The following is a 23,146-nucleotide window of genomic DNA, read 5'->3' as shown; positions in this document are numbered from 1 at the left end:
GTTAGTTCCACTTCCATCCTAGAGGTTCAGATTGATGTCACATGTGAAATAACGTGTCACGCAAAATCAATTGAAAAAGTTAATAACGATATATGTCAAAAAAAAAAAAAATTGTTCAAAAAAAAAAAAAAAAAAAGAAAGAAAGAAAGATATATGCAAAATGACATGGCATGCAACTTAAATCAAAAGACTAATAAAAAATGGCTTATTTATATGTGTAGAAATGACATGTTCTTGTGTCACTCCTTGGATCTGATTGGTCAAGTGATTAGAGCAACTAATGAAATAAAAGAAAAAAAAGTTTGCCCATTTCTTCCCTTCTAATAACTATAAATCACATCGAGTAGATTCTGGAATTTGGAAAAGAAAAACAACCCATTCTCTCTCGTAGAAATCGTTATTACCAATATCTTCTTTGTTGTCCTCAATTGAATATCTTTTCCTCAGAACAACCTCTCAATTGCTTTCTGAATTTACGATGTCATCTCCTGCAGAGTAAGTTCCCCTTCACGCTTAATTGTTTTTTCATTATCAAATGCTCTCAACTCTCTGTTCCTCCATATGTTTAACCAATTAAGGCTTTTTAGCCACTTTAGGGTTCTCTTTTTTAATTCTATGCTCTCTTGGCTAGTGGTTCTTTATTATTATTATTATTATTATTATTATTATTATTATTATTATTATTATTATTATTATTATTATTTTGGTATTATTTGAATATAGTATGTAATTCTCGGTAGTGTGACACACCTGATTTCAATGAATGTGACAGTATATGTGTAATCTGATGCTAATTCTATTATTTTCTTTATCAAATACTCTCAACTTTGTGTTCTATATATTGAGCTCTTGGGACTTTTCAGTGGGTTAGGTGCCCATTATTGAGGATTTTGCCTTGTTTGATCGGATATATTATGCAACTTTTGGTTGTGTGATGTTTGGACTATTTGGAAATTTTAGTTTAGTAGCCTGAAGTAATAGAATTCTCAATTAAGTTTTCTGTTTAAATGATGGAATTAACATTCTGGGTGGACAGTTGCTTGCTCTTTGTTTAATAATACCCAAATTAACAACCAGAAATCCTTGATTTTTGAGAGTAGAAGCTATTAGTATGTCTTGTAGAGGTAATGGCATAACAGAAATGCATAAGAGGAACAATATATTACGGAAAAGGGCCAAAACTGTCCCTGAGCTGTTGGATTTAGTTTAAAAATACCCTCCGTCCACCTATTGAGCCAAAAAAGCCCCCACAGTTTTCTTTTGGACCAAAATGACGGTTTATAATAAAATGGAAAAGGGCCAAAACTTCCTCTGATCAATTGTATTTGGTTAAAAGCGCCATCCGTTTATACACATCAAATTAAATCACTATCAAACCGCTGAAATAAGCATTTTTTTTTTTTTTAAATAAGCTCGTTTTGGGGAACTCAAAACAATCTTTTGTATGACAAGGAAAAAAAAAAAATTACAGCTAGAAGAGGCAATAATTAACTGAAAGTATAGGTTGATGCTAATGAATGATACTATAGGTTGCAGCATTTAGGTGCTCCACTGTTTGGAAGGGAGGGCCCCGTTTTGTTATGCCGTGGAGAGGATTGAATGGTACATTTGATATGAGCAGGATAATACGTACGGAAAGATGAACTGTGAAACCAGGAATTATGTATTCGGCCAATTATGTCTGGGGTGATGAAGAATTATGGTATAATAAAAGCCGGAGAGAATACAAATTACGGATAACACTCTAATTTACTCAGGAAATGTCCAAATATTTCATTCTTTAATGTTGTCCTACAGATATAACTCTTTCTAACTCTCACTTATAATTCTCTTTATCTCCTTCTATGACTTAAAATCAGAGAGGGAGCATCAATTTATAGGCATATTGTTAGTACACGCCATTTGGAGACTCGAAGCCTTCACACCATTCAAGCTTATAAAATTTGAATCTTATATTCAGCATGTTTGAATCAAGCAATCTAGATTAGTTCATATCCTCCATGTTTGAATTTAACCATCAATATTTGGATATCCAAAAACATAGGAAGAAAATCAGCAATTGTTGATTTCCTGAAAATTCAAGACCTCTTAATAGATATCTGCCTTGGCTTGAATTTTCTAACATAGGAGACTTGCTTCATCTTGAACAAATTTGACTAAGCAGTTTTCAGTACCACTTTTCAATCACTAAAAAACAATACATGATCTTATCAGTGGTATCACCTTGGCTAGCTCTTACTTGCATCTCTCTGGCTTCATGGCAACTTTGTGATGTGGAATTTCTTGAGCTCTCTAGAATTTTGCTTAGTTCACGCACTTTGTCCGAGCTTGTGTGAGTTGTGCTGCATATTCCATTTGATCTCAGAATTACCTTCCATTACCAGCTGCATCATTCAACACAATGACTCTTTTAGGCACTAGCATTTGGTTGTATGGTGGTTGACTTCATCTTCATTCAAACTTCTCGCTAAGAAGTCGTCGCGCGGAAGCTTGCCTTTGTCACACTCATGCATGCTTAAACTAGCTTGGCCATTGTATCTTGCTTAATCATTGAGAGAATATCTGAACATACCATAAGTGTACATGGGCCTCATCACTTCATCCATCTCAACCCATATAGGGATAAATACATGATAACTTACATTCTGACATTATATTTGTTATTGACATTCCGAACGAACGGGAAACAACACAATTATGGTATATTAATAGTTGTGAAAAATGCCTTTGCATGAATATAATACCTTGGGCTTTTTTTTTTTTTTTTTTTTTTTTTGATGAAGTAAGGTGTTTCATAGATAGGCATCAAGTAGATGCAGAATTACAAGAGAAACAAAAGGGCTCACAGAGAGCACAAGCAATAGTTGTTAGCTTCTTTACAATATGTCAAACTAGCACTAGAGAGCTAACAAAGTCCAAAAAATGTTCAGTGCTAAATACAGGGGTTTGATTAACCCAGCTGAATAGAAGAAATAGACAACTAGCTTTAAGAGAGTGGTTTGGAGTTGAAATCCCATCAAAACATCTACGGTTCCTTTCAGTCCATAAACTCCAAAAAATAACTCCAGGGATCATCACCCAGACTTTCTTGATGGACTTATCAACTCTCCATGAATTCCAGCCTGCATAAGCCTCTTTCACAATTTGGGGCATGACCTATTAGCCAAAAATACAGCAGAACATATTCCATAGGTCCTTTGCCACTGCACAGTGAAGGAGCAGGTGATTGACTGTTTCTGGGCTATTTTGACACATATAGCACTTATCTTCCAGTTCGAGGCCTTTTTTGTTCAGATTATCTATTGTTAAACACGTTTCCTGGACGACAATCCAACAAAAGCAGATGATCTTGGTAGGCATTTTGGTCTTCCAAATAAGTTTCCAGGGCCAAAGCTCAGTGATCTGATTCTGGCAGCATATATGATGATAACAATCTTTCAAAGTGAAAGAGTTATTTGTTCCCCATAACAATGTATCAGCAGATGAAATGGAGTGCCACAATTTATCTGCATATGGTTAGCACACACCCAATTTGATGATTCAGATTATACAGGCATATGGTTAGCATAAACCCCATCTGAAAATTCAAAGTTTCAAACTTATCAAACTTGATTCTTCTACTCAACATGTTTGAATCAAGCCTTAAATATTGTTTGAAACCCTCCATGTTTAAACCTTAGATTCAACATACTCAGGAAGAAAAATAATCATGGACCAACTTCCTAAAATTCAAAACATCTTAACACTACTTTTAATGTGATGGTGATATGCTGGAATTCGAAAATTTTCATTCCAGCTGAAGTAAGTTTTGTGAATATTAAAATCATTTGACATTATCATGGGGTAGAGCAGGAATTGGATAAATGGTACATGACAAAATGTTAATTTTTTTTTATTTTTTTTTGAAACTGATACTATTGTATTCCTCAGCATTAATCCTCAGCATTAAGGGTATGCTGGCCACCTCCAAAAACACAGAGTTCAACAGAAAGAAAGAAAAGAAAAGAAAAAAAAAACAGATTTATGATTTGCCTTCTGGGTCGAGCTCGTCGCACGGGGCTTGCCTAGTGCGGGTTATCTCTCCTGTGTGTTTTGCGGGCTATTGCACAGGAGCTGGGTTTACCCTGTGCGCACCCGAAGGGTAGCGCTGAGGGCTCTCATGTCATCCAAAAAAAAAAAAAAAAAAAAAAAAAGGAAAAAAAAAAAAAGAAAGAAAAAAACAGATTTATAGGGCTCCTAAGAAATCTACCAGATCATCTACTTCCTCTCCTTCCAAACAGTCCACCAAATGCAGGATGGTATAATCCTCCACCACTTCTTCTGAGTCTTACTGCCCCCTCTTCTAATCCAGCAACTCATCGGATCTGCAGTGTGCTCGGGCATTGTCCACTTGATCTTTGTGAGACTGAAGAACATAGTCCATATTTGAGCAGTGAATTTGCAATGAAGGAATATATGATTGTTGGTCTCTCCAGTCTCATTGCATAAAAAACATCTGGTCACTACTGGCATATGCTTCTTTCGTAGTACTTCATGAGTGAGACAAGCCCTTTTGGCCAACAACCATGTAAAGCATTTCACCTTAGTTAACTTTTCCAGATATTCTTCCAAGTCCTTGTACTGCTCCCCACCTCTGCATTAATCTCATTCTGGTAGATCTTGTTGACTGAGAAAATTCCATCCATAGTATGTCTCCACCTCAATGAATCTGCCTCAGTTGAAATGCCAGAAAAACCCTCAATCTCCTTTAATAGGTTTGCCACTCTCCCCACTTCCCAATCATTCAAATTTCTCCTGAAAGATAAGTTCCAACCTTGAGGAGACCAATAATCATTGATATTGACATCAGGTTTGTTGCTCAGCAAAAATAAGTCAGGAAAGGAGTCCATTAAAGAAGCATGACCTATCCAGATATCCTTCCAAAACCTAGTTCTGGTGCCATTTCCCACCTTAATGCTAGTATTCCCCTGCAGTTTTGACCATAGAGATCTGATTGATCTCCACACTCCCACTCCATAAGTTGTATTGACCTCATTGGAACACCAAGGGCTGGTTTGGCCAAATTTATGTAGAATGACTTCCCTCCACAAAGCTGTTTCCTCACTACTGAACCTCCATAACCACTTCATTAGCAAACAGTTGTTTTGTATCTTCAAGTTTCTGATGCCAAGACCACCTTGGCTCTTGCTCAGCTGTGCTACATCCCATTTCACTAAATTTAACCTCTACCCTCTTTGTTTCCTTTCCACAAAAAATCCCTCCTCAATCTGTTAGGCTTCTTCGCCACACAGGATGGAGTGGGGAATAAAGACATCACATGAGTTGGAAGAGAATCAAGAACAGAATTGATTAAAGTGATTCTTCCCCCTAAAGAAATGAATTGTGCCTTCCACTGTGCTAGTCTCTTCTCTGTCTTCTCCACTATGCTATCCCAAATCTCCACATCCTTATGCCTACTGCCAAGAGGCATGCCTAAACACACAGTAGGCAAATTGTCCACCCTGCAGCCAAGTATATCAGCCAGAATTTGTATGTGGGCAACTTCTTTTATGGGAAGTAGACTGGTTTTCCTCCAATTCACTTTCAAACCAGAGGTAGCTTAAAAAATTACCAACATTACTCTGATGTATTGGATCTGGTCGACTACTGGCTCACAAAAAATTATTGTGTCATTTGCATAAAGCAATTGAAAGATTTCCATGCCCTCCTCCCTCCACCTCTAATCTTGAAACCTCTTATCCACCTGTTTTGTAGAGCAATTCTCGTCATACTGTTAAGTCCTTCCATGGCTAAAATAAATAGAAAGAGTTGATATTATATCAACAAAACAAAGAGAAAAGGATGTTTCCTCTTTCAAAAAAAAAAAAAAAAAAAAAAAAAAAAAAAAGAATGTAAGTGCTTGATGAGCTAGTGTCCATCTTTATTGAATGTTATTTATCTTCATCTTCATCAATGAGTTGTGCTTTGTCATCTGTATTTCCCTAATATGACATGACACTGATCTTCCGCAAAAACATCTGGCATCCCATTACTTCCACACTGTCCACGAAATGCATTTTAGAGTTGAGATCACATGTTTTTGGTTAGTTCTTTTGTCCTCCATCTGATCCAGCTTGGTAAGGCACCTTTGACGGTGTAGAGCATTGCACTGCTTAAGCCAAACAGTCAAAGAAATACTTCCCAGATGCCTGTCACCTCTAAATAGTGAAGGTAAATATGACAACATCTTTTCTTGCATGTAGCATCTATTTTGTCCTATTCTGACCTCTTTGTACATTATCTTGCATGAGACAACTTATTTAAAATTGCATGAGACAAGCCTTATGCATTTCTTTCCCTAAAGACAGGTCAATTTTATTGGTATTTTGGCTCCATATTAACTGCCTGGAAACTGTTAACCATTTCTATTTTGCTAGAGTGGGGATTGTAATATAGTTCACTATGAGCTGCCACTGTTGTACCTGAAAGAGTCTACCTCTTCTAATAGTTTCGCTATCGGTTAACTCTTGGGTAATGGGGTTATTTTCTTTCAATATTGGCGATTCCTCCTAAATCTGAGGTCCAATGGATTCTGTTGCTGCTTATTGTTAAGCATTTATCTGTGGCAACTTCATGTTTGCGCTGTGCAGTTGTACAAATTCTGAAACTTATCTTTCTGTGGTGTGTGCTCAAGTGAGAGGTCCTTTAGAATCTAATGCTTATGTCATTTCCAAAGAAAGGAGAAGTTTGGAATATATGTGTGTACTGATTTGAGAGTTGGAGTAAATTGATAGCTTTGGGGTGCTGTCCTCCTACCTATAACCTTTGGCGTTTAGCTTTGTTATCTTTTGCTTTCCATGTTTTTATCCATTTGGCTAGCTTTCGTCCATCTTCTGGTCATTGCTATAAATGCTTTCTGCTTTATACTTTATGATCTTCCATGTGATATTTTCACAACAAAATCTAATTGATTCTCTCATTGCAGGTTCTATAAATCACTTCCGCCTATAAGCAAGGCTTACGGAACTGCTTGTCTGTTGTTTACAGCTGCATCTCAGTTGGGATTGTGCCGTCCGGATGATATTGCATTATTATATGAGCTAGTATTCTCTAAGTATCAGGTAGATATCCTTACATTGACTTATAAACATTGTATATTAGCATCTTTACGACTCTAACCAGACACCAAAATATATCATACAATACACTGCTGATTGTGTCAATTAATTAACATGAGGAGACTTTATTTTCCTCGCGTAATTACAAGAATATAATTCTTTTTTTATTCTAATTGATTGTCTTTCCTTAATTTTGTTATAAGATTCATTATATAAATACCCTTTCTTATGGGATGTATAGACATACATAAGTGTTAATTTGCTGCGATCTATAAACTGAAAGAACGTGGTTCTTTCAGCAATTATGCAAGAAGGTAAAGTACGGAATAATAGATCAACACAATTATTTTCACATGGAAAACTCCTTTGCTCAAGTGAGGCAAAAACCACGACCTATCTCAATAGGCTTTCCCCAACTCTCCACTATAACACAAGCAACTTTTAATGTTACAACGCCATGTACACCTAAGGAACTGTCTCTAACAGCCCCTATGGAATAATAGATCAACACAATTATTTTCACATGGAAAACTCCTTTGCTCAAGTGAGGCAAAAACCACGACCTATCTCAATAGGCTTTCCCCAACTCTCCACTATAACACAAGCAACTTTTAATGTTGCAACGCCATCTACACCTAAGGAACTGTCTCTAACAGCCCCTACCCCAAACCTCAACAATTCTTACTAATTGTTGGTACTTTCTCCACCTTCTTCAGAGACTCTACACAGTCTATGAAGTTCCTTACAACCCAATAACAACCTAATACAAATCATTACAAATGTAAAGGTTACAAATAAACTTGTAGAATTAAACTAAGCAACAAGAACTATAAAGATTATACTTGATAGGCACAGGTTCTTTGTCGTAGTTTATTCTCTCAAGCTGAAGAACACTCAGTTATAAGATCTCGCTCTTATTCTCTCTTTGTAGTTGAGTCTCTCGTCTTCAACAAGCACCAATGTGATGCTTTATATAGGAGTAGAATAGCCTCTTTTAGTTCTGCCAATCGAACCAAGACTTGGTTCAATTAATTGCAAGAACCCAATCCTTGTTGGACTTGGATTTGACTCACGCGTACGACCTCTTCTTCTCCTAATCCCAAGCTAATTCCATGTGCTCAAATATGGTAAAGTTATCATGTCTTGAACTCCTGTTCCTTGTAGAATTGGATTATACCTTAATCATAATTTAGGAGGTAAAGTCAATATTTGCCACCGATGTGATATGAAAAGTCATCAGGCACGTATTTGTCGTACCGTGTCAAACTTTACCAAGCCTCCTTCAAAAGAAAAGAAAATAATGTAGTGGCGCACTTGACCTTTCGAAATGATGATGAAGCAGTCCCCTCAAACAAATATGATGATATCGAGGCAAATCTTGCTTATAAAGATGATTTTAAAGGTCTGTCAAATACTACTCATTTAGAAGCTGGAGACTTCTATGATGATATTGACGGAAGAACTGATCATCTCATTGGGGAATAAAACTATAAGAAAATTTGTTGTATTCCCTTATGTTTGCAACTAGGTTCTTCTTTCTTAAATGTATATCCTAAAGCATCATGTCTTGCTAGTTTATACATTTCTAGTGCAGTTTCTTAATGTTTCTTTGTTGTTAGTTTTCACGTTTCTTATAATGTGCATTGTATTTTTATGAAGAATATGGAAATTTCTAGTCATCAGTTGGACTCAAGATCAATTACGATGATATATGTCTTATATAGATAGTGCTAAAACGAGCACCAAATTAAGAGATAAGAAATATTTCTCTTATTTGGTGATGAAAGAAGTCAATGTTAATACAATATATGGTAGTACAAGATTAATTGAAAGCTGAGGAAAAGCTAATCTATTACTGACTGAAGGAACAAATTTGATAATTGATAAAGCATTATATTATAGTAAGTCTCAAAGAAACTTACTAAGTTTCGAAGACATTCATCAAAATGGCTATCATAGTGAGACTACAAATGATGAAAAGATTGAATATCTCTATATTACTACAATGATGTCGGGTAAGAAATATGTGCTTGAAAAGTTATCCGGTCTTTCTTCCGGCTTATACTACACGAGTATTAGCATGGTTGAAACACATGCCATAGTAAACCAGAAGTTTACTAAATCAAATGACTTTATTCTTTGGCATGACCGGTTGGGCCATTCAGGTTCTAATATGATGCGCAACATAATTGAGAATTTATATGGGCACTCAATGAAGTATCAGAAGATTCTTCCATTTAAGAAATTCTCTTGTGCTGTATTTTCTCAAGACAAATTGATTACTAGACCATCAACGATGAAGTTGGGATTGAATCCCTTGCATTCTTGAAACGTATTATGTTGGCCCATTCACCTACCACGTGGAGCATTTAAATATGATATGGTTTTAATAGATGCATCTACAAGATGGTCACATGTGTGTTTATTATCAACTCACAATTTGGCATTTGCGAGATTGCTTGCTCAAATATAAGGTTAAGAGCACAATTTTTAGATTATGCAATTAAGACAATTTGTCTTGATAATGCCGGCGAGCTTACATCTCAAGCGTTTAATGATTATTGTATATCAATTGGGAAAACGGTGGTGCTCATGTTCATACTCAATATGGTCTAGCAGAATCATTGATCAAACACCTCCAATTAATTGCTAGACCAATGCTTATAAGAACAAAACTTCCCATTTCGATATCGGGTCATGCTATTTTGCATGCAACAATTCTTGTACGGATCAGGCCTATAAGTTATCATAATGTCTCCCCATTACAATTGACTTTTGTTTAGGAGCCAAATATTTCCCATCTTAGAATATTTGGACGTGCGGTGTATGTTCCAATCAAAGATGGATTCCCAAAGAAGATTGGGAATATGTGTTGGGTATGAATCTCCTTGTATTATATAATATTTGGAACATATGACTGGAGATTTATTTACGTGTTGATTGCCATTTTGATGCATCAATATACCCAGCATTAGGGGGAGAAAAAAAGCAGTTGAAAAAGGAGATAGATTGGAATGCATTGTCATTATCTCATTATCTCATTTAGATCCTTGTACAAATCAATGTGAACTGGAAGTTCAAAAGATAATCTATTTGCCAAATATTGCAAATACTGAAAAAAAATTTGAAATCAATTGCAAAATGCATTCACTGACCTATCAAGAGTTACTAAATCTCATATTCCAGCTGATAATGCTCCAATTTGAGTTATGTCCCGGTAGGATGATCAACTAAGGCAAATGAGTCTAAACCACGCTTAAAACGTGGTAGACCGATCGATTTCAAAGATTAAAATCTCGAAAAAGAAAAGGAGCAAACGATCTCAAAATGGTCATAATGTGGAGGAAGCTGCTCTAGAAGAGCAACAAGACAACAATTATAAAACCTCGGGCGCGGTTCAGGTACCTGAAAATAATAAAAATGAAGTCATTCAGACAGTCATTAGACCACTCAAGCACCATAGTTAGGGCTTAGAACGATCCTCTACTGCACCAACCCCTCCCCCCCCCCCCCCCCCCCCCACAAAAAAAAAACAACCAAGGGGCCAAGGAGGTTACTAGTCACGCTATGATCAAATGGCCATGGTTCATACTAGACTTGGTTTCGTGTCTCCTAAGAACTCAGGATATGATGTGTTATAAAATAAAAGCAGTGTAATAAAATAAAGTAGCAATAACAGAGAGAAACACAAAGTAGTAACTTTTCTTTCCTTTTTGAGTGTGTTTTACATTGCTATTTGCAATGCCTTTTATAGGCATAAAAAGGTAACAAGACTTGGAGAAATCATTCTTCTACAATAGTAAGAGTGGGGTCCATTACATGGGCATCCACCATATGAATTATTTAAAACACTAATAACATGTTATAAAACTATATAATTGCAAAGAAGAAAAGCTTGATGAGAAAGGGGAGAAACTTTGTATTTCACTTGTTTGTGGTGTCTACAATTGGGAGAATAACTCCCTTTTTATAGATACAAGAACCTGGACTCCAAGTTACAGAATAGACAAGGAAAAACTTATCAAAATCTGTTCACCACAAATTTTCCCTTTGTCCCTAAGGCTCTTAGGCAAATAGTCTCAAGCCTATTGCCAACTAATGGACATATATATATATTGCAACACTTCCCCTTGGATGTTCGTTGATATATAATGTGCTTTGAACACTTCTCTTTAAGGAGTACACATATTTAGTACTCCCTCAGTTTCTCATAGTACAGGGGTATATTTGGCCCTGTTTGGTGAATGGGCCCATATATATCACCTTGTATACGTTTCAGAAATGCAGAGGATTCAATCCCAACTTTAATTGCTGATGGTCTAGTAATCAATTTGCCTTGAGAACATGCAGCACAAGCGAAATTCTTAAACCGAAGAATCTTCTAGTTTTTCAAAAAGTGCCCAAATGAATTCTCAATTATTTTGCACATCATATTAGAATTGGGATGGCCCAACTGGGCATTCAAATAATAAAATCATTTGAATTAGTAAACTTCTGGTTTACTATGACTTGTGTTTCAACCATGCTAGTACTTGTGTAATAAATGCTGGAAAGAGCGGGTAATGTTTCAAGCATATATTTCTTACTTGCCATCTTTTGTAGTAATATAAAAATATTCAATCTTTTCATCATTTGTAGTCTTAATATGATTGCCATTTTGGCGAATGTCTTTGAAACTTACTCCCTCCGTCCCAAAAAGATTGTCTTAATTTGACTTGGCACAAAGTTGAAGAAATAAAGGAATACTTTTGAAATGTGTGGTCCAAAACAAGCCTTAGATATTTGTGTGGCTGTTAATCATCTGATAAAGTTAACTTGCTTCTAAATATAGAAAGGTGCCAATCTTTTCGGGACAGACAAAAAAGGAAAGGAAGACAATCTTTTTGGGACGGAGGGAGGAGTAAGTTTCTTTGAGATTCACTACAGTATAATGCTTTATCAATGCCAAATTTGTTCCTTCGGTTAGTAATAAATTAGCTTTTCTGAAGCCTTTAGTTGGTCTTGTACTACCAAATATTGTATTAACATTGGCTTCTTTCATCACCAAATAAGAGTAATATTTTGTATCTCTTAAAATGTTGTGTGTTGTAGCACTATCTATAAGACATATATCATTGTAATTGATCTTGGGTCCAACTGATGAATGAGAAATTTTCATATTTTTCATAAAAATAATAGGCACAGTATAAGAAATGTGAAAACTAACAACAAAAGAAACATTAACAAACTGCACTAGAATGTAGAAACTAGCAAGACATGATGCTTTAGGAAATACATTTATAGTTTTATTCCCCAGTGAGATGACCAGTTCCTCAGTCAATATCACCGTAGAAGTCTCCACTTACCAAATGAGTAAAATTTTGGGAGGGCTTTAAAGTCATCATCTTTATAAGTAAGGTTTGCCTCAATATCATCATATTTGTTTGAGGGAGTTGTTTCATCATCATCATTTCGAAAGGTCAAGTGCGCCTCCACATTATTTTCTTTCGTTTTGAGGGAGGCATGATAAAGTTTGACAAAATGATCGGGCGTATGGCAAACACGTGGCCAATGACCTTTCATACCACATCGGTGACAAATTTTGACTTTGCCTGTTGAAGGATTACCTTGAGAACCCTTATCGTTCTCATGCTTATGTCCACCATTATGACGTCCGCGACCACGGGAATCATTTTGTTTTCTTTCAGACTGATTATATGTTGCTATAACATTCGCTTTAGGGAATGGAGTAGATCTAGTGGGACGGGCTTGATGATTTTTCTTAACAAAGTATTATTCTGCTCAGCCACAAATAGGCATGTAATTAATTGAGAATATTTCTTAAATCTCTTTTCACGGTATCGCTGTTGTAGCAGCATATTTGAAGCATGAAAAGTCATAGAAGTTTTCTCCAGTAAGTTCTCATCAGAGATAATGTCTCCACATAATTTTAATATAGAACTTTCTTTGTGACTAACAAAATTATACTCAATTGTGATTTTAAAAAACTTGGAACCGAAGGTGTATCCACTCATATCAAGCTTTTGGTAATATCGTAAGTTTTGGGTAGTCATATCGATCCTTCGAATTAATCCATAATTCAAGTGGATATTTCACAATTAAATTTTCAGCTTTTAATCTTCACGAAGATAATGTCGAAGGAAAATCATAGCCTTCGGGCATGACTGGCACCCGACCATAAGGCCAAGCGCCTACTTGTAATCAGTGTTGAGGATGGTGAGAGGCGAGGCGAGGCGCGGCGACAAGGGCTAGCCTCACGCCTCATGGTGAGGCGTGGCGTGGCGAGGCGAGCGCTTTTTAGAAGCGAGGCGAGAATTATAAATACCCAAAAACTCAATTACTCGACAAAATACTAGCAAATATTTCATACTCAACATGATTGAAATTTGTTTATATAACAATAAAAGGCAAAAATTCATATAACTTGAATGAATAACAATACTGAAATGGAAACAAAAAATTTGCCGGAATCGGGTCACCACCCGCTTCTTGGGAAAAGTCGATCCGCCCGAAAAGGCTAACGTCGCCGGCTCCCAAAAAAAAGTCAAATAAAGAAAGAAAAAAAGAAGAAGAAGAAAAGAAAGGCTTACCCGAAACCCTAGCGGCAAAGGGGCCGAGGAAGATGGAAGACGAGACAACTAAAAGTGAAACCCTAGGTAAAAATTAATCTTTTGCTCTCTTTTTCTGTATTGTTTTAAGTTACACGCGTTTTTTTTTTTTGTTTAATTAAAAGGTGTTGCCATGCTCGCCATTCGCCATAGCTCGCCATGCTCTCCCTTCTCGCCTCGACCTTGCCTTTCCAAAAACATCACACCTTGGCTGTTAATGGCACGCCTCTCCTCACGCCAAAAGGCGTAAGGTGCTTGCCTTCCTAAACAGTGCTTGTAATATCTGTCATACATTAGCTGCAAGGGTGACTCGGTTGAGCATGAGGCTTTCATAATGGGGGTCTCAGGTTCGAAACCCCCTGTCGCATGGGATTTGCCTTCTGGGTCGAGTTCATCGCACGAGGCTTGCCTAGTGTGGGTTGTCTCTCATGTGTGGTTTGCGAGCTATTGCACAAAGCTAGGTTTACCCAGTGCGCACCCGAAGGGCAGCGGGTGTGGGTTCCCATGTCATCCAAAAAAAAAAAAAAATTGTCATACATTGCTCACAACACCCGGGCCGACAAGGCCTACGTATACCGGACTAACGAGTAGAAATTATGTCAACCATCATCAACTTGCGAAGCATGGACTATAACCATACATATATGTACACGGGCCAACAAGGCCACCACAAGGATGCATAAGTCATAACAAGGCCATACCAAAAGCTTTACATACTAGTCATGAGCTGACAAGGCTATACATAAGAAACCTGTGCACAGGACACATGTCTACGAGCCTCTAAGAGTGCATCTAACTGACATAACAGTCCGGACAAGGCTCTGCCATATCCAAAATATAAATATATACAGTGCATACCAAAATGACAGCAAAGCAAGTCCGAAGTAGTGGAATTGGGTGGTCGACTGCTGAACTGGAGCAACCTACCGATGGGGTACGTCAATTTGAGGAGTCGGACCTGCGGGCATGAATGTAGTGTCCCCGCAAGGGAAAACAGTACAGAAAGTGTACCGAGTATGTAAGGCAGGATAAACATGACATAAACATAACATAAGTATAGATAACATGAGTAAGGAAGACCGGAAGGAAACAATCTGGAACCTCGATGCCTCTGTGGGCGTACATTATGCATGCAGACTCTTTTACATATACATATACATATATAGGCCTCTGTGGGCTAGTATCATATCATATATGCTGCTCTTTGGGGCTCATCTCATCATATAACATGCGCAACTGCAGTGGTGTAATTGCACCCTAGTGCCATGCCCACCGTTATAGCCCGGGGTGTTATAATATACATATATAGCGCAGATTAGTGCCATGCCCGCCGATTATAGCCCGGGGTGTTATCTTATGCATATACATGATGCATGAAACACATGGATTAGCAATACCAAGCCATTCGGGGTGATATAAGGTCGGTATCCCTCGAAAACATTATGGAGCTAACATGAACATCATCAAGCCTTGGCAAGATACAAGAATATACCTACATATGATTTCATAGCCTTTCATGTTAACATCAAGATGGGAGCATCTAGCTTAACATAATATGGAAGGAAGGAATATGGACATTCTTGGGACTTAGAGTAGAATCGTTTCTTGTGGGACGTTCGTTTGCATATACGTGTAGTTGGACTCCTGCCATGCCATAGAAGAAAGGAGATGAAGAAGCCTTAACATACCTTTATGACGCTTCGCTTTCTTGCCACAACAACCCGCTCGTTATGCTTCAATCTCGACCTATAATCATAGAATAATGCTTTTATCACAATTTGCCAATCCTAATTTTACGTATCTAAGTGACGGGTAATTTCTATGATAATTCGGGCAGCATTTCCCTTGTATTTCTTACATTTTCCAGATCCATGAGGACCATAATAACAACATCCCATCCTAACTCAAGTTCATATAACTCAATTTATGGTCAATAGCTCGATACCTCGAGTGACAAGCTCAGTTTACCCTCCATAAGGCTATTCCTTTTTTCATACGAGCTATAATTGATTATATTTATAAGGTAATTAGTTTTACAACTCCAATTTCCAACTATATCCATCACTACATCTATCCCAACAAACCCAACAAGCTATCATAATCAATTCCAAATTCTAGTGTCGAATTCATGGATTTCTCATTTGCATGTTCAAATCCCAAGCTAGATACACCTAATTCCAAGTAAAGGAGATGGAATCTTACCTCAATTGGCTTCAACAACACCCAATCCTAGCCCAAACCACATCCACTCCAAGAATAAGAAGAACAATGATCCCACAATGTTTAAGAACTTCCGAGACCCAACTTGCGTAGATTACTCTTGGATTATGATCTATATGGTATATATAAAAAGAGAGAAAGTTGATATTTAGAGAGGAGGATGAGCCAATTTGGGGTAGTTGGAATGAAAATTTTCGGCCTTAGCACCTATATATACCAAACCCACAGCCTCAATGTGGGGAAAATTTTTGGCCTTAGCACCTATATATACCAAACCCACCGCCTCAATGTGGGCCGTATTTTGTACGGGCCGTAGCGGGCATAGTACTACTCTGATTTGCAAACTGTCTGTTGCATTGGAAAGAAGGCCCATAATTCCTTATATACTAGGAGAGATGCCCCCTGAAAGTTGGGCCAAAATCATGTCTAGAATTCCGCCTAATTTTCCCTGAATTCCGACGAACTTAAATTTCTTCGATTTGCTTGATCCGAAACCTTTCCATACTTACCAATCATGCTTATGAACCTCCTTAACCTTGGGACTAACGTAGTTGTGCCATTTGAACTCTTATGACACTTCCGCCCTTACGCTTCTGTGGCCTTAACTCCCGGCGCGAATTAGCATACGGGGGGACGGGATGTAACATTCTTCTCTCCCTTAGGAACATTCGTCCTCGAATGTTGGGGTATATGGAATGAGTATTTCGTCGCGAACGTTGCCCCGATCCTGCTAATAGTAACATCCATCCTTTGTGCTATGTCGCCTTACTTGCCCATCGCATAGACGCCAATCTCATATACTTCCCTTCGTAAAATGAGAATAGACTAAGTCATCTTTTACCTTATGAGCTCGTTCCGTTTCTGTCTTCTGACCATCACTACCTCCTGCTTGGTATAAATGAAAGTACTTTGGACCTTATTCGGTGAGTCGGTTTTATCACATTGAACGGAGGGGCTCGTTTCGTGGCTACCTCCTAGAAGTCATTTTAGAAAGGTTTAGGTTTCGAACCACCGGGAATGATGCCCATTGTTTATCGAGTGGGTTACAGCAATAGCCAGGGCCCAACACTGAGACGGTGCCTTATGAGAGTGGGTGTGGATGCAAAAAGCAGGCTTTCAGTTGGATGGTTTGAAAATCAGGAAAACGGGATAGTATGGGTCTGCTTAGTTCTTCAACCAGTAAGGGTAGCGAACTTGATCAACAGTCAAATGCAAGTAGCCCGGAGCCTACGGAAATCATGATCAAGGGCTTAGGGCCAGAGGTTGGAGTTTGAGGTGGAGATCTGGAAGATTCCGGCAGGATGATCGAAGAAATCGGAATGGGCAAAAGTCCTCGGTACTCCGAGCCATATTGAGTTGTTGGGTAGTTAAGGCAATTAATTCATGAATTAAAATTCTTTCGAGGTCAGAATCCGATTATTCGGTACTCTACATATTGTTGTTACGAGGATATATCAGAGATCCTTCCCGTGTGTTTCGATTGAAGCTGTCCAAAAAGTCAGTTACGGTATCGGGATTACCAGGTCGCAAACCTAAAGTTTAGAATGTGACGTTGGTAGAAACATCGTGAAGGAATAAGAACACCAAGGAGATGACAGAGGAAGTCAAAAAGGAAATAAGGTCTAAAGTACTTTCGTTTATACCAAGCAGGAGGTAACGATCGTCAGAAGACAGAAACGGAACAAGCTCATAAGGTAAAAGATGGCTTAGTCTATTCTCATTTTAGGAAGGGAAGTATATGAGATTGGTGTGTATGCATAGCACAAAGGATGGATGTTACTGTTAACAAGATTGGAGTAATGTTCGCGACGAAATACTCGTTCCATATACCCCAACATTCGAGGACGAATGTTCTTTTGGGTGGGGGGGGGGGGATGTTACATTTCGTCCCTCCGTATGCTAATTTGCGCCGGGAGTTGAGGCCATGGAAGCGTAAGGGCGGAAGTGTCGTAAGCGTTCAAGTGGCACAACTACGTTATACCCAAAGTTAAGAAGGTTCATAAGCATGATTGGGAAGGTTTCGGGATCAAGCAAATGGAAGAAATTTAAGTTCGTCGGAATTCGGGGAAAATTAGGCAGAATTCTGGACAGGATTTTGGTCCAACTATCAGGAGGTATATCTCCTAGTATATAAGGAGCTATGGGATGCATCATCTATCTAAATTCAAGTTCAGAGAGTCTTCTTTCCAATGCAACAGACGGTTCGCAAATCAAAGAAGTACTGTACTCGGTACGGCCCATTCAAAAATATGGCCCACATTGAGGCGGTGGGTTTAGTATATATAGGTGCTAAGGCCGAAAATTTTCATGCCAACTCACCCCCAAATTTGCTCTTTCTTCTTTCTACATATCAGCTTTCTTTCTCTCGCTCTATATATTTACCATATAAATCATAATCCAAGAGTAATCTATGCAAGTTGGGTCTCGGAAGTTCGTAAACATTGCAGGATCATCGTTCTTCTTCTCGTTCTTGGAGTGGATGTGGTTTTAGGCTAGGATTGGGTGTTGAAGTCAATTGAGGTAAGATTCCATCTCCTTTATTTGGAATTAGGTGTATATAGCTTGGGATTTGAACATGCAAATGAGAAATCCATGAATTCGACACTAGAATTTGGAATTGATTATGATAGCTTGTTGGATTGGTAGGGAAAGATGTAATGATGGATATAGCTGGAAATTGAAGTTGTAAACTGATTACCTTGTAATTATAATCAATTATAACTTAAAAAAAAAGAAAAGGAATAGCCTTGTGGAGTGTAAACCGAGCTTGTTGCTCGAGGTATCGGCCTACTGACTATAAATTGAGTTATATGAACTTGAATTAGGATGGGTTGTTGTTATTATTATGGTCATCATGGATCTGAAAAATGTAGGAAATGCTGCCCGAATTATCGTAGAAATTACCTGTCACTTAGATACGTAAAATTAGGATTGGCAAATTGTGATAACAGCATTGGCTTATGATTATAGGTTGAGATTGAAGCATAACGAGCAGGTTGTTGTGGCAAGCAAGCGAAGCGTCATAAAGGTATGTTAAGGCTTCTGTTCTTCTATGGCATGAGTCCAACTACATGTATATGCAAACGAACGTCCCAAAAGAAACGATTCTACTCTAAGTGAGCAATGTCCATGTTCCTTCCTTCCATATTATGTTAAGTAAGCTAGATGAGAGATCCTATGTATATTTTTGTATCTTGGCCAAGGCTTGATGATGTTCATGTTAGCTCCATAATGTTTTCGGGGATACTAACCTTATGTCACCCCGAATGGCTTGGTATTGCTATCTTGAGTTGATGCTTCATTTCCTTGTTTAATATTATTCCCAAGACCTTTAGCGTCAAGATGAATTTCTGCACCAAGGACCATGATAAATAATTCTTTCCGATGATGTCAAGAAACTAGAATGGTATAAAGCATATATTTAAATACCTCCGAGGGACCATTAATCCATATAAAGGTCGATCTTAGGCAGGTTATTTATTTACATGTGGAGGTACAACCATATCATGACGTTTAACAAAATAATCTATGGTTGCTACTTCTTCCAAGCATGCAGAGATAATAGCCATTCATGAAGCAAGTCGAGAATGCATTTGGTTGAGATCAATAACATAAGACATCCAGGAAACATGTGGCCTTTCATTGGAGAGGCATATTCCAGCAACATTATACGAAGACAATCCTGCATGCATAGCTCAACTAAGAGGAGACTACCTTAAAGGAGATGGAACAAAACATATTTCACCAAATTTTTTTAACTCATGTTCTTCGCTAGAACGGTGATATAGGTGTTCGTTCAAGTGATAGTTTGACAGATATGTTCACAGTGAAGCTGATATACAAGATTGGAATGCGTCGTCTCCGAGACACTAAATGATGTTTTCATCCGGAGAGTAAAATATGCGCTGCATTTTCTTTTCCTTAACCAAGGTTTTGTCCTACTTGGTTTACCGGTAAAGTTTTTAATGAGGCAGAAAGCAATGCGTATTACGACTAACTAGGTACACTTTTTTTTTTTTTTTTGGGCTAGAATTTCTTTTTTACATGGACATCCATGGGGAATGTTGTAAATAATTCATATATGTGGATGCCCATGTGATGGACCCCACTCTTACTACCGTAGAAGGATGACTTCTCCAAGTCTTGTACCGATTTATGCCTATAAAAGGGATTGCAAATAGCAATACAAAAAAAAAAAAAAAAAAAAATCGAAAAGGAAAGAAAAGTTACTTTTTTCTCTCTCTATCTCTGTTCTTGCTACTTTATTTTATTACAATGCTTTTACTTTATAACGGTATTAAATATTTTAGTTTTAGGAAAACGCCTACTTATAGTTTTGATTAAAGCACCGTATCATTGAATTGTTGAATTTTCTAGTATTTCTTGATAATCAAATAATCAATGCCTACTCTTAACAATTCTCGGCTTGTGCTACATGTCTTTACTTCCACAAAAGATAATAGTAAGTAATGTTCTTTTGTTGATTTGCATTAAATTAAATGATGCTGAGGCCAGAAAACGAACACTTTTCATCACATGCACGTGCCTAGATCATGGTGCCTGAAATGCTTTTTGTTCGAGTACCCCTGATACATGTAATTCCTTTTTTATGTTTTATTTTCTCAAATAATTATAGGATGCTACATTTGGTTCAGGTATGGAGATTGATTGCAAATTTCTTCTTTCTTGGGAAGTTCTCAATTAATTTTGGCATTCGCCTCTTAATGATGTAAGTACTCACCACTTTTGAGTGGTAGTCGTGCGCTATTAAAGAATGCAATTAGATATGAAATGCAAAAAGGTCTCCTTTTTACCGTTTTAAGAAATAATTATGATTGTTGCTTCTTGATGTTATAGAGCAAGATATGGAGTGCAACTGGAGAGTGGACCTTTTCAAAGACGAACAGCAGATTTTCTGTGGATGATGATATTTGGAGCTTTGACATTGTTGGTATGTAGATGCTGAAGAACATTTAGAGAGTAAATTACCCAAGAGGCCAAGACATGAGCCTGTTTTAGCTGTGACCTCATACTTTTTCCCCTTGCTATCCTATTTACAGTTCTGCTGGTTATTTTACAGTGAAGATGGTGTTTGATTCCTTTGATACGCATAAAACCAATCTTTCATTTTTTCAATTTGTTGTTTCGCTGTAGGCTTTATCTGCAATCCCATTCTTCTGGTCCCCGTTCTTGGGTATCTCGCTGGTTTTCATGCTTCTGTATGTCTGGAGTAGAGAATTCCCAAATGCTAATATCAACATTTATGGTCTTGTGACCTTAAAGGTATGCTTCTGTGCTTTCATTTAGATATTTCAAGCCTCTCTGGTTCGTATGTTCTTTATCTTAATTGTCCATTGGTGAAAAGCTTCTTCCTATCCGACTTGCAGGCATTTTACTTGCCTTGGGCCATGCTGGGTTTAGATGTTATTTTTGGTTCACCAATTTTGCCAGATCTCTTGGGGATCATTGCTGGACATCTCTATTACTTCTTAACCGTGTTGCATCCACTTGCCACTGGGAAGAACTTGCTGAAGACACCAATGTGGGTGTATCCTTTTGATTGCAGTTTGACCAATGGTCATCTAGATGTTCTTTTAACTTGCTATTTGAAATCACCATATTAGTATCTTTTCACAGAGCAGCACCAGAGAGGTAGGTCATTGCAGTTGAATGCTTCATAGACCTAAATTTTATTTTGTTGTCTCCGTGTGACCTATAGGCCACGGGTTCGAGTCGTGGAAGGAGCCACTAATGGTTGCATTAGGGTAGGTTGTCTACATCACACCCTTGAGGTGCAGCCCTTCCCCGAACTTTGCTAACCCGGGATGCTTTGTGCATCGGGCTGCCCCCTTTTTTTTTTTGTTTTTTGGGTAGGTTGTCCTTGGCTAATCTGGATTTTATTTCTGATTTCCACCTAACAAAATCTTAACAAAAGGAGGAGGTTAAGAAAATGCTCATTTTTTCTGCACTTAAGAAATGAATATATTTTTTTCTGCAAATTTCTTTGACTGGTGATGCATAGACATAAACTGGTTATGCATTGGAGGATTGGTGCACCAGCTGCTACTCCTGCACAACCTGATAATTCTGGTGCAACTTTCAGAGGGAGATCTTATAGGGTTGGTGGAGCAACAGCTTATCCTGCACAACCTGATAGGGGTTCTGGTGTAGCAACAACGAACCCTGTGCAACCTGATAACGGTTCTGGTGTAGCATTCAGAGGGAGATCATATCGTCTTGGTGGGTGAATTACTACATTTTCCACTCCCAACCAGTATCTTAAGTCGACAGTGAATTGTTAACGCAAGGCAAGGGAGTCTTTTGTTTTTGTTTTTAAATATAAAATGTTGAAAGGTGTAATTCTGCCGATGGCAGGTTGAAACGTAGATGAATGCATAACCATCAGTAATCAACCCCCTCCCTGAAGAAAAACTAATTGTGTAGATTCGTTTCTTTCTAAATTTTCCTGGTAGAAGATTTTACGGGATAACTGAAAACAGATTATGTCAATCCGTGGGAAAAGCAACGATGATAGGTGAAATTTTTTTCTTTTAGATATTTGCTAATTTTCCATGGAAGACTGACAGTGGATGCTTTGGTAGTTTAGCATCTGCTGGAGTCATATATTCCTTGCTTCTACCACCCAATATGGATATATATATTCACACTTGAAAATAAAAAACAAAAAAATAAAAAGTTTAATTTGGAACCAGAAGTGAAACAGTAAAGGGTCATTTGGTTGAGACTAATTATGACTATCAGTGTAGAATTAATAATGCAAGGATTATAATTTACAGATTAATAATGAATGGATGGATAGTGGATGAAGAGATTGTAATATAAGAATCAATAATGAAACGAAAAGGGTTAAATATACCCCTCGTTATACTTTGGGTATAACGAGTTCAAATATACCCCTCCTCCGTTAAGTTGTGCAAAGTGGACATATATTCACATATGGCATTGGCATTTTAGTGAGGTGGACGTCACGTGGCATGTCACCTCACACCCCCAACCCATTTTACTTCCTCCCCTCACATCATCACTACGCCCAAAGGGGGCGTTCATAGCGGAGCAGCCGACGGCGGAGTGAATTTCGACGGCTAGGGTAGGTTCGGAAGTAGTCATATCGACGATGACAGCGCCTTGACGGAAGCATGCCACACAAGGACCTAACTAAAGGACAACCACACGTAGCTTCTTCAACAACGGCCTTTAAAT

General features: G+C 37.9%; 1 protein-coding gene across 1 annotated transcript; it reads left to right on the top strand.

Moving 5' to 3' along the window:
* The first annotated feature begins 283 nt into the window (after positions 1–283).
* LOC132068817 (derlin-1) lies at positions 284–22,477 on the top strand. The gene is made up of 7 exons (XM_059462551.1): positions 284–495; positions 6,965–7,100; positions 20,581–20,654; positions 20,783–20,876; positions 21,080–21,208; positions 21,313–21,473; positions 21,948–22,477. Exons 1-7 carry the CDS (start codon positions 479–481, stop codon positions 22,171–22,173), a joined length of 837 nt encoding a protein of 278 aa, XP_059318534.1. The 5' UTR covers positions 284–478; the 3' UTR covers positions 22,174–22,477.
* Positions 22,478–23,146: the final 669 nt, after the last annotated feature.

The sequence above is a fragment of the Lycium ferocissimum genome, chromosome 8 (assembly GCF_029784015.1).
Source record: "Lycium ferocissimum isolate CSIRO_LF1 chromosome 8, AGI_CSIRO_Lferr_CH_V1, whole genome shotgun sequence".
Classification (NCBI taxonomy): domain Eukaryota; kingdom Viridiplantae; phylum Streptophyta; class Magnoliopsida; order Solanales; family Solanaceae; genus Lycium; species Lycium ferocissimum.
Note: the sequence above shows the minus strand (reverse complement) of the source record. Positions and strands in the feature narration are given on the sequence as shown.

What these genes read in the sequence shown, in the direction of transcription:
- LOC132068817 (XM_059462551.1), top strand. An exon ending in ATGGTCTTGTGACCTTAAAG is followed by an intron (nt 21,209 to 21,312) that starts GTATGCTTCTGT and finishes TCCGACTTGCAG; the next exon opens with GCATTTTACTTGCCTTGGGC. An exon ending in CTGAAGACACCAATGTGGGT is followed by an intron (nt 21,474 to 21,947) that starts GTATCCTTTTGA and finishes GGTGATGCATAG; the next exon opens with ACATAAACTGGTTATGCATT.